Raw genomic sequence first — 12,207 nt, 5'->3', positions numbered from 1 at the left:
ACTCTTGTGCAAGTTCCTGCTGTCTGCTCTGATCGGAGCCTACTCCACTGGGACTGGGAGTGGCTCTGTCCCACTTGTTTTTGGAGACTCACTGTGTCTGTCTGATAAGTCAGGGCCAAGGATGCCCCTTTCCCCTGAGCTGTTTCTCTGTCTTTACAATTCATTTCTGGAACTACAGAGCAACATTCACTTTTACTGCAGGTTACTATATTAATAGCTTTAGACATAGTTAGTATGTTACTTCCCACAAGAATTTCTGCTGGAATGCAATTCAATACACCACATTTTAAAATGTCTTCCACACCTTCACACTCTAAGTACACTTTAGGTAAAGGTACAGTGGTTTTAAAACTTCCCAAAGCCGGGAGTTCTACCCTTTTTCCATACAGCATGCCAATCTCCCCAGCAATGCCTTCTCTGAATCACTTACAAATCTATGTTACCAGTGCTTGAAGTGTGAACCTTAGTCAACCAGCATGTTGTGTGAAAATCCTGTCCAGAGTACGCTACCTGTGACTTTTAGCTCAGGACACACAGAACTGTGGTACTGCTCTGCCTTAGTTCCCTGACACAATAGCTTGTCTGTCTTGCCAGCGAACTCTTCTGGACTCTGCCAGTCCAAATCTTGCTTTCCAAACCCCATTTCCTGAGGTCCATAGAGATATCACCCTGTAGTGTCCAGTCCCTCTTACTGGACACTCACCGAAGTTATTGAGTTCACTACCACCAAAGAGACAGTGCATGCACCAGCATGTTAGGGTTAGCTGAGGGCTTGCCTTCCACTGATAATACACAGCACTGAGATGGTTTTGTAATAAAAACAAATTAGTTTATTATTAAAGAATAGATATTTAAGTGATAGGCATGGTTACAAATAAAACAAAACACCCTTTCTAGTGACTGACACTCAATTTTAGCAAGTTACAATCTTTGTCTAAGAAGGTTTTACACTTACATCAGGTTTCCAGCAGCTCTTGTCTTTCAGGCCAAGATGACCCAGCTTTCATAGGTTCAAAGGGCGCTGTCCCCATCATCCCCTCAGTTATGAAAAACTGAATGGTCTTTTTGCTCCCCATGGTATTACACAGAGTCCATTGTCTCTTCCCCTAGAGCCAGAATGGCTTCCTGGGGTGCTGTTTCTATTCCTCCCTGGTCTTCTCCTACCCAGCTTGCTTAGCTTGGTGGGTTTGTTTCCCTTATACGTAAAAGTACTTTCATTGTTTGTTGCCTGTAACCAAGACATTCGGATAGGAAAATACATATTCTTTGTTTAGAACAGGCTGGTTTTATGTTCTGCCTCCCAAATACATTTTCAGACCATATTTCCAGCACACATCTATAACTCATTATGCACAATCCAGACATACATCACACAATTATTTTCAGGACTCGTGTGTTCACCAGTTTATGTAGGATACCTTACATGACACCCTTGGGATATATATTGTGATAACAGTGTGTGGCGGCAATGAATGTGTCAGGCCTGATGTGAGTCACAGTATGTGGGGGAAGGGAGCACTCTGCCAGTTGGCACTGAGGGTTTCCTGGGGTCACAGTACCTCAGTTTATGAGTGTCCAACTTCAGACCCCCAGAAGAGACCTGATTTTTCAGAAAGTACTGAGCCTCCACCTTTTGAAAGTCAGACCCATTTAAGGTGTTGCAAATTGGGCACCCAAAAATTGAGACACTCAATGACTAGTCACTTTTGAAAATCTTTCAAAGTCTGTGTGTGCTCATAAGTATCTGCTTGGGAAAAAACTGCATTTCAATGCACCAACAAATACTTGCCTGTCCAAATATTTAGAGCTGAATAAGTAAATGACAGAGTTTATTAGCGCAATTGCATGAAGGTAAGTAGATTTTGCATTTCAAACTGGATCCTGAGTTAGGAAAATATTACATTGCTGTTGTTACTTATTACTTATTTGATATGGTTCAGTGATTTCAAGGAGGTTTAAGCAAGTGGGCACTTTTGAAAATCCCATTAAGTGCCTATCTGCATCTTTGGGCACCTAAATACCTTTAGAAGCAGACCCTGAGTCACTTGTACTAATCAACAATTTACTCAAAGTTATTCTGTAAAAACTACCTTAGTGTAATTTCAGGAAGAAGAAGCGAGCGATCATTATGATGGTGATGGTGGTGGTTTTATTTGCAGTCTGCTGGGCCCCTTTCCATGTTATTAACATGATGATAGAATACAGTGAGTACCTACCACACTTCTTAAATTAAAGCATTTCCTTTTGAGTGTCTTTTTCTTTTTAGTGATGGAATCACTGATATTATATCACACTCTAGTGCTACTGCAGCATTAAATTGTTTAAAGCACCCATTGCCAGCTAAGGTGAATATGTGTTTTTAAATCTGGAATAATAAACACTCTCTCTTGTGATATAACCGTGGTTTTCAACTTATTTATCATTGTGGGCCGCATATGCAGCCTACAATGTGTTATGTGGGCTGCAGGTTGAAAACCATAGTGCCCCTCACCCGCCACAGACCATTATGCCCAGCACCCCCCACCCAGAGATCCCTCCACAGAGCAGGGACAGGAGTAGAGCCCCGGCATGGGGCGGGCAACCAGGATCCAAGTCCCAGACCCCGCTGTGTGGGCCCATGCAGCTGGGACCTGGATTTTTTTAGCACATAGCTGGGCTGCAGCTGTGTGCTAATTGGGCCACATAAGGCCCGCAGGCTGTGAGAACCAATGTGATAGATGTACATGCTCATAATCAACAGATTATTTGACCAGGGTGGGAGGGGTGTCTGAGTGGCAGAGAGACATAGCTGCAGCTTACACTGAAAATATAATTATTTAGCAGAAACCTCTTTTCAGGTATAGTATGAGCAACCCATCTTGTAGCTGAGAGATAGAGTAGACCTGTATGGTTTATTTTTTTATTTTTTTCATAGATAGTAAATTTGCTGAAAAATGCTTCTTTTGGGGCACCAAATCTATTTGTGAATTTAAATGGAATTCAGCAAATAGTTTCATCTTGGGGGGGGGGGGGAGATTTTTTTAGCCAAAAAAGTTGAAATAGTTCATTTTGCTCATTGTTGCAAAACAATAATTTAGAAATTTAGCTATATTTATTAAAAAAACAACAACCAAACAAACAAAAAAAAGGGTAAAACCCCCACCCTTAAATGAACTGAAAAAGTGACTCAAAGGAAAAATAAATCTGTGTTGAACAAACATGCCTTTCTGGAAGATATACTTTTAGCCCTAAGATGTGACCAGGAAAAGCTGGCTTGTGTTATAAATGATGATGAAAGTACATAGACCATGCCTAGTAGATCAAACAAAACAATTTTTTTTTCTTTAAAAAATATTATGGTCTATTGTTCCAGGAACTGTACCATGTCTGATGTAGGATATAACTCTCCTTCTAAGATTCACTGTGAATCTCTTTTGCAAGTTCATGCATGCAGTCACAACCAGTTCAGGTTGGTGTGGGGGAGTGGAAGGCTTCAGCCAGCCTTTAACAACTTTGTCATCTTCTTCTTGTGTTTTATGGTGAAGCAGACTTACTTGCTGAGTCTATGATCCCCAAGCACTGGACACCATTAGGTAATTAAAAATTAAAGGCTTTCACTTTTAATTCCTAGCATTCTGAAAGAATTTCAGTATTTCTTTTTAATAGGGCCTCATTTCTCGATGCTCTTACTAGGTGTTTCTATGAAAAAATTTGAACTTTAAGGCCTCTATTTTTTTCCCATATAAAATACCTCTTTCAATGGTGCACTCTTTGCAGTCCCAAAGGAGATGATCATCCATTTCCTGGACCTTGTACATCCCACATAATCTGTCTTTGTTTGTTTGTTAGAAATAAATTACTATTGAATCTACAATGGCCAGTTACAATTCTAAATAGTCACTACACTCTATCTCTCAGGGCCTTGGAGTATATCAGCATATTTTACTCTTGGGCATATTTCATATTGCCCTTTGTTTCTTTTGCCCATACTTCTTGCCATTCTTCTCAACTCATTTTAATTAGATTTTTAAACTCTAGTTTATTTAAATGGCTCTCTAAATCAATTTGCTCATTTTCAACAGCATTTTTTTGCTATTTTGTCAGCCCGGTAATTGCCCACTACCCTGTGTGCTCTGGGATCCAGGCTATTGCTATGATTACACCCAACTACATCAAATCTATTGTTAACTGTAATATTTCATTCAGAATATCATTTCTGCTCTCTGAAGAACCATTGCTGATTGTCAGTAGTCCAGAAAAGGAATCAGAGAGGATGACTGTAGCATCTGGGTGCACATCTATGAACCAATTTAATGCCAGCGTTATTCGTGCCAATTCAGCTGTCCAAACAGCTACAAAATATGATAGTTGTGCAGTTTGCTTGATTCTGAGTGCAGGAATACAGAAAGCTGTTTCCATTTTTCCTGTTCTTAAATCTTTGTTTAGCATTCCCATTTATCACAAATGTATTCATTTGCTACAGCTTGCACATGTAATGCTCCTTTTCCAATTATAATATATTTTCCCAAAGTTATAGATTTTAATTTCTTTTAGGTCTTTGTTTGCACCAAGATTTTTTTGTCCACACGTTAACTTTGCTTACATGAGGCATTCTGAGTTTTTGCCCTACACATTGCCCACTTAATTCCCAGCATTCATCTTATATTAGTTTGGCTTTTTCATCTTCACAGTTTCCAATTACTTTAACCAAAAAGGTTAAGTCTAAAAGCTTTATTCTTAAGCAATGGACAGTTCACCTGCAGCTATCTGCATTACACACAGTGGTATTGCGATGAAGGCACCACATGCAATTTACAACCCCAGAGCCTAGACTCAGTCAAGCTTTCTCAAATTCATTTTTGAGGCTGAACCAAAAGTCTGGTACCTGAACTGAACAATTGGTCTTATTGGAGTTCTGTAAAACATCACAAATACTCTCTTATCCACCCGCCAGGAGGTTCGAGAAATACTTCCAATATGATTCTTCCAAGTAAGCGCGCTATCAAATATCACGCCTAAAATCTACTTATTTGCAATCCATATAGATATGATTTATAATCTTTTAAAATTTTACTTTTAGTGAATATCATTCCCTTAGTTTTGTCAATTTAGAATTTAAAGCCTCACGTTTTTCCATTCTGCACCTGTCCTTAGTGCTTCATTTACTCTTTTAGCAGCCCTTTCCGGGTGTCTTTTTGTGACGCCTGTGGCAAAATCGTCAGCAAATAAAGTGATGCCTATTCCTGCACTTACCTCTTTTGGAAGATCATTCATCGTGATCACCCTGTGGCATGCCATTTGTTAGTGTACATATATTGGAGTAGGCTTTTCCTACTCACACCTGCATAGTTTTCTTACTTAACAAATCCCTTATCCACCTAGACTTCCTTCCTTTTATACCCATGGCAGCCACTTTATGAAGTAAACCCTCTCTCCAGAATATTTCATAAGCTCTTTCAATATCCAGAAAAGTTACTATCGTAAATTTAGTTTTCATACTTTTTTGTTTCTGCTTCTAGCCTTATAGTGTGGTCAATCACACTCCTTCCCCTCCTAAACCCACTTTATGAGCTATTTATGAGTCTATTTCTCTCTAAGTCTCGCACCAACCTCTCAGTTACCACTGTTTACATGCTTTTACCCAAGCATGCTGCAAGGGCAATTGGCCTGCATGCATCAGGTCAAGATCTCAGCTTGCCTGGTTTCCTTGCTGGAACAGTAACTGCATGCTTCCACTCGACTGGCATATCACCTTTCCCCCATATGCTATTGCCCAATTTTAGTATCATCCTCAGACTTTTCAGACAGTTGTTTAAGCATTTCAAAGCTCATACCATCTGGCCTGGAGCAGTATTTTTGCTCTTTTTTATAGCTTTTGGAAGTTCCCTGAAACTGAAGTTTTCATTTAAAATTAATGAGGAGTCCTTGTGGCACCTTAGAGACTAACAAATTTATTTGGGCATAAGCTTTCGTGGGTTAGAATCCACTTCATCAGATGCATGGAGTGAAAATACAGGAGCAGGTATAAATACATGAGAGGATGGGGTTGCTTTACCAAGTGTGAGGTCAGTTTAACAAGATAAATCAATTAACAGCAGGATACCAAGGGAGGAAAGATAACTTTTGAAGTAGTAAGAGAGTGGCCCATTACAGACAGTTGACAAGAAGGTGTGAGTAACAGTAGGGAGAAATTAGTATTGGGGAAATTAAGTTTTGGTTTTGTAATGACCCAACCACTCCCAGTCTCTGTTCAGGCCAATTCTGATAGTATCCAGTTTGCAAATTAATTCCAGTTCTGCAGCTTCACGTTGGAGTCTGTTTTTGAAGTGTTTTTTTTTTTTTTTTTTTTGAAGAATTGCCACTTTTAGGTCTGTTATTGAGTGACCAGAGAGATTGATTTTTGAATGTTATGATTCCTGATGTCAGATTTGTGTCCATTTATTCTTTTGCATAGAGACTGTCTGGTTTGGCCAATGTACATGGCAGAGGGGCATTGCTGGCACATGATGGCATATATCACATTGGTAGATATGCAGGTGAACGAGCCCTTGATGGTGTGGCTGATGTGGTTAGGTCCTATGATGGTGTCCCTAGAACAGATATGTGTACAGAGTTGGCATTGGGGTTTGTAGCAGGGTTAGGTTCCTGGGTTGGTGTTTTTGTTGTGTGGTGTGTAGTTGCTGGCGAGTATTTGCTTCCGGTTGCGGGGGCTGTCTGTATGCAAGGACTGGCCTGTCTCCCAAAATCTGTGAGAGTGAGGGATCGTCCTTCAGGATAGGTTGTAGATCCTTGATGATGCGCTGGAGAGGTTTTTGTTGGGGGGCTGAAGATGATGGCTAGTGGTGTTCTGTTACTTTCTTTGTTGGGCCTGTCTTGTAGTATGTGACTTCTCGGTACCTGTTTCATCTTCCTCCCATCTGTTCAATATCCCATTGTTTTCTTCAATATATTTTCTTTTCCTCTCACAGATATCTATAATCTCATTCTCATCATTACTAGCTCTTTCAGCCCTGAACTGAGTCAGTCTCTCGCCTTTATTCTCTCTCCAGGTTTGGCATTGGCTGCAGGTATAGTGAGGTGAGGCTACCTGGGCCCATAGACTCTCCTTTACCCCTTTTCTGTGGATGTGTGGCCTCTTTGCCTCATCACAGTCCCCAATTGGGGACAGCAATTAAGACAACTGGTATCAAATGAGGAAGACACTGACACCCACTCCCAAACCTGAATTTAAAATGTCTCCTTCCTACTGTTGCTTCGTCTCATGCCTGAGTCAAATCTCACAAGACAGGGAGTTCGCACCCGCAAATATATTCTTGTGCCCAGGGTCTAGGAGTCCCCTCTTAGGCTTGCCTTTCTCACACTCTCTCCTTTTATGGTGTGTGGAGGAGGAGCAAAGAACAAGCACTCATAGTCAGCATGTGAGTGCTGTGCTCAAGAAGTGGCAGAATGCAAGTACTGGAAATACTGGAAGTGCCATAGCACCTCTAGCTCCCCCAAACAGTGCCAGAACAATGACCCTGAACATTCCAGCAGGACTCAAGCACTGCTCATGGTACTCTGTCTCCCTGTGGGGGCTCCTCTCACCCTGGACATGAAGGGTCTGCAGCTGTCAGAACTGGCCCTGCAGATAGTGCAATACCAGAGTATACTACAGAACTGCTTTGCAGGTAAGACATCCTCAGTGCAAATCAGAGACTATCTGTGGGTTTTGTCCTAAGTTATTTTTGGCTGCTGTCACAGCTGTCTCATAGAAATTTCAAACCAAATTGTGGATCCTGACTGTTGCAGTCCTTCTTTGCTTCTATGTGCTTCAGACACCAAGGATCTCATTTAAAACACTAGCAACTAAGTATCAGCGCAGAGCAAAGGGGCTGATGCATTTCTCTTCCTCACTACATTGATTAATCAGTTGAAAACACACAATTCACTACAACCAATTCCATTCATCCATTTTATATAAAATCACTTTTTTTAATTTTATATTTTGATTTACACTATTAGCCTGTACCTTTCTTAAACTTATACTTCTCTCCATGTCACTAATCACTCTCAGCTACTTGGACACTTCTCTGATCAAACTGCTTTATTATTGAACAAAACAAAGCAAAAAACAAACAAACAAACAAAAAAACCCACCTGTTACCTTCCATTGTAAACTTGTAGTATGGGGACCCTATTTCTGGAAGAATTGAAAGAGGAAAATCATTTTTTAATATTTTATGACACTGAATATTCAGAAATTGGGGTGAGAGCCAGATGAGAGATAATAGGTAAGAAAAGAGTTTATAGGGGCGTGTACACTTGCATGTTCTTACAAATGTGTATGAATGGGGAGAGAGAGAGACAGAGAAAATTATGTAGGGCCAATGTTTCCACTTCACGGAGGAAGCTGGTTTCCTGTGCTCTGTAACTGTCATCAAACACTGGTCTGATTACATCCATTTCAGTGTGAACTGTACTTATATACTTCCTGAATTTCTGTATTGATGCAGCATGTGACTGACTGTGATTATCAGTAAATACTGTATTTTAAAGCTGTATCCTGATTTGAGCAATGTGGTTAGTTATAGCCAGACAGTAATCCATTCCTTAAGGAGATTTTGTGCATGCAACAGGACATGCATGTTTATATAAAGTACAGGTTACCCATTCCTTGAAGCCGGCTTCTACACTGACCAGAGATGAGACTCTGAAATGAATTCAATTCCTAGTGGACAAAGGTGAGGCTTGGTGAGTTAAGCACAGGATTGTGAGTTGGTTTCGAGTTGTAATCCCAGCTCTGCTACTGACTCATTGCATGGCTTGTCACTTCCCCTTTCTTCCTTTCCTCTGTCTGTAAAACGGGGCTAATATTTACTCAGCTAATGATAATTTGCTTTTATAGTGCTTTTCATCTGTTGATCTCAAAGCACTTCACAAAGGAGTCAGTATCATTATCTCCATTTTACAAAGGGGGAAACTGAAGTACAGAGATTTACCCAGCAGGCCAGTGGCAGAGCTGGCAATAGGACCCAGCTCGTTAGTCCCAATACACTGCACTCTCTATTAGGCCACACTGCCAACTACTATGTCAAGTGCTTTGAACATGTGAAGTTCTCTATAAATACTCATGTTGATTGCTATTTATTTTAAATGGCTAGAGCATTACCTGCTTATATGTAGCCTGGACTGGACCCAAAGTGTGTGAGTACAGAGAAGAGAACTAGTTTCCCACTGTGTGAGCTGTAAAAAGGGCAGAGGACAGTGTTTGGTGACAAAAACAGTGTTTACAAATCTGAAGTGAAGATAGAACATGGGGAATAATGGGGTTTAAATAAACAATGTATGTAACTGACTGGTAGCTTTGAGTCACTCAGCTGTCTGTTAATTTTACAATTCATAAATTAAAGTTTTCAGACTATCTTTATATGACTGTATTTTGTTTTGCTTTCTGGTCAAAACCCATCATTAAAATGGATAAAAACATCTAAGAACTTCTTCTTGAAGCTGAACAAGAACTTCTGACCTGCAAGGGTGGGAGGTATAATGTGTGGGTATCTATATAATTATATTTCCTTTTTCCCAGGTAATTTTGAAAGTGTGTATGATGATGTCACAATCAAGATGATCTTTGCTATTGTTCAGATCATTGGGTTTTTCAATTCCATTTGTAACCCTATGGTATATGCCTTTATGAACGAGAACTTCAAGAAAAATTTCCTCTCTGCAATTTGCTTTTGTATTGTCAAGGAAAACGCATCCCCTTCCAGGCGATTTGGAAACTCAGGGATTAACATGATGCAGCAAAAGGCAAGTCTTTCTCAAAGAGAGCCCACTACTTTAGACGAGGCCAGGAGAGAAGCATTCAGTGATGGCAACATTGAAGTCAAATTCTGTGATCAGCCAGCTGCAAAAAAGAATACAAAAAGACACCTTGCTTTGTTTGCTTCTGAACTCACTGTGCACTCTGCATTAGAGAATGGACACTAGCATCATGAACAGTGGTTGGGGTTTTTTTTTTTTTCAGTATTAGAGAATTGCTTCCTATATTTGATATCTTTCAACAAACCATTTTATTTTATTTTCTACTTTGCACATTGAAGTGAGAAAAGAGAATATATTTTATGGTTTATGGCAATGCTAGAATATGTTTTCAAAACAGTAATACATTTTACAGGGGTTAAGAATAAAACTTTGGAAAACAAGTTCCATTATGATTACTAGAAATATTTTTCTTATGCCAAATTCTGGCTCTGTTGGGTTTATCCCCAAATGCGGGCAAACTAACATTGTTCTTCTATTAGCAGCTCTGTTTACTTTGTGCCTGTGTTCTGGCTGGCCATGGGAATGTGTACAGCTGACTGTGCAAATTGCCTGAAGGTATAATCAATGGGGTGAGCACATACAACCTCTGGGAAGGTCTGGATTCCGTATGGACTATGCTACTTCTACCAAGACCTGCCCTCTGCAGCTCAGTGGACAAAGGGACTGCAGATTAATCTGGGAGGAGGCAAGATTGAGACACATCAGATGTATTATGCATTTTTCTTGTGCTATGTATGTGAAAGGCCAGCCAGAATTTGTCTGTATGGAGTAAGACTTAAACACTGTATGCATACTAAGGCTTTTGTTAAGGGAAGTCAATTTGATGTCAACAATGTACTGCTTATGTGTGTCTAACTGATGTGCTGTCATCATAGGATAATTATCTGAATACAAATATAAATGTTACTGTGGACTGGCCTGTAAACTGCATCACTTTCATTGAAAAATGCATAATGTCAAGAAGTGCAGTAAAGTCATCAATACAATGTAGAAGCTGGAGGATGTGTTCCCTAAAATATAGTTGTTAGTTTAAAGTCCCAATTTAGATACATTGCCTGATTAACTGTAGCAATGCCATCACTATAGGGCATGGATGGGCCCACGAGCTCCCGCTGGGGAGTGGGGTCTGGAGCTTGCCCTGCTTCAGTGCTACAGCTGGGCCACTGGGTCGGGGGGGAGGGGGGTGCACCATGCAGCTCAGCCCTGCTGCGGTGCTCCAGCTGGGCCACTGAGTCAGGAGGGCTGCACCATGTGGCTTGGCCCGCTCTGGTGCTCCAGGTGGGTTACTGGGTCAGGGGCTGCTCTGGTGCTCCAGCTGGGGTGCTGGGTTCGAGGCCATACCATGCGGCTTGGCCCTGCTCCGCCGCTCCACCTGGGGCACAGAGTCGGGGGCCACACCACGCAGCTCCCAGAAGCAGCAGCATGGCCCCGCTCCGGCTCCTATGCACTTCAGTGGCCTCCTCCAGTGCTCCAATGGGAGCTGCAGGGGCGGTGCCTGCGTAGGAGCTGGAGAAGGGACATGCCACTGCTTCCGGGAGACATTTGACACTTGGAGTACCTCCTTCACTCCAAACTCCTCATCCCCAGCCCCACCCCAGAGCCCACATTCCGAACCAGAGCCTTCACCCTCACCCCAATTTTGTGAGCATTCATGGCCCGCCATACAACTTCTATTCCCTGATGTGGCCCTCAGACCAAAAAGTTTGCCCATCCCTGCTATAGGGCCTGTATAGAGTACAGGGCCTGATCCAAAACCCACTGAAGTCAATAGGAGTCTTTCCATTCCTTTCAGTGGGCTTTGGATCAGGCCCCTTCTCAGTAAAATCATAAGTAGAATCTTCTAGTTTTATTTTTCTGTGTAGCATTTCCTTACTCCCTAAATGGATTGCTTTCTCTCCAGGGATAGCCCAGTACTCTCTCACTCCGAGTTTTTAGCAAACTACAACGTTGAAGTTGCACACAGTGAAAATGTGAAGTCAGTACAAATGTGAACTACTAGAAGTGGGCGAAAACAAGAACTTTGAATTTGAACTTATTTGCATTTCTGGGCCAGAGAGAAGAAGCATGTTTAGATTCTTATCCTCTGATATGATTACACCAGAATTGGTTCAGAATTGGATTCAAAACCAAAACTTACTTATTTTTTTGTTTCAGTTTAGCTGCAGCTGGAACCACTGAACAAGAGGTCGAGATTTCAGTGCCCTTTAATCGTCACGTCATACCACACCCTAACTGTGATTTGCTGAATTCAAATCTGAGAGATGACCCTTCCCACTGTTCTGGCATTGTAATTTACACCTATCTTAAGGCTCCTTTACACTGCCAGTGTTGTTAAGGGAACTTAAATGTAAATGAGAATCTGACCCTAAATCTGTTTCACATCAGAATACTTCCACGTTTTCACATCTGAAAAGAAATTTCACT

At 41.2% G+C, this 12,207-nt stretch overlaps 1 protein-coding gene across 1 annotated transcript in view; it reads left to right on the top strand.

The window, feature by feature from the left end:
* Positions 1–10,937, top strand: part of QRFPR (pyroglutamylated RFamide peptide receptor) — a 52,226-nt gene extending 41,289 nt beyond the window's left edge. The window contains exons 5-6 of the mRNA XM_038399616.2: positions 2,107–2,204; positions 9,545–10,937. Coding sequence (XP_038255544.1) covers positions 2,107–2,204; positions 9,545–9,948 — 502 coding nt within the window. The 3' untranslated portion in view covers positions 9,949–10,937. The remainder of the gene's footprint in view (positions 1–2,106; positions 2,205–9,544) is intronic.
* The last annotated feature ends 1,270 nt before the right edge of the window (positions 10,938–12,207 follow it).

This window comes from Dermochelys coriacea, chromosome 4 (assembly GCF_009764565.3).
Source record: "Dermochelys coriacea isolate rDerCor1 chromosome 4, rDerCor1.pri.v4, whole genome shotgun sequence".
NCBI lineage: Eukaryota > Metazoa > Chordata > Testudines > Dermochelyidae > Dermochelys > Dermochelys coriacea.
Note: the sequence above shows the minus strand (reverse complement) of the source record. Positions and strands in the feature narration are given on the sequence as shown.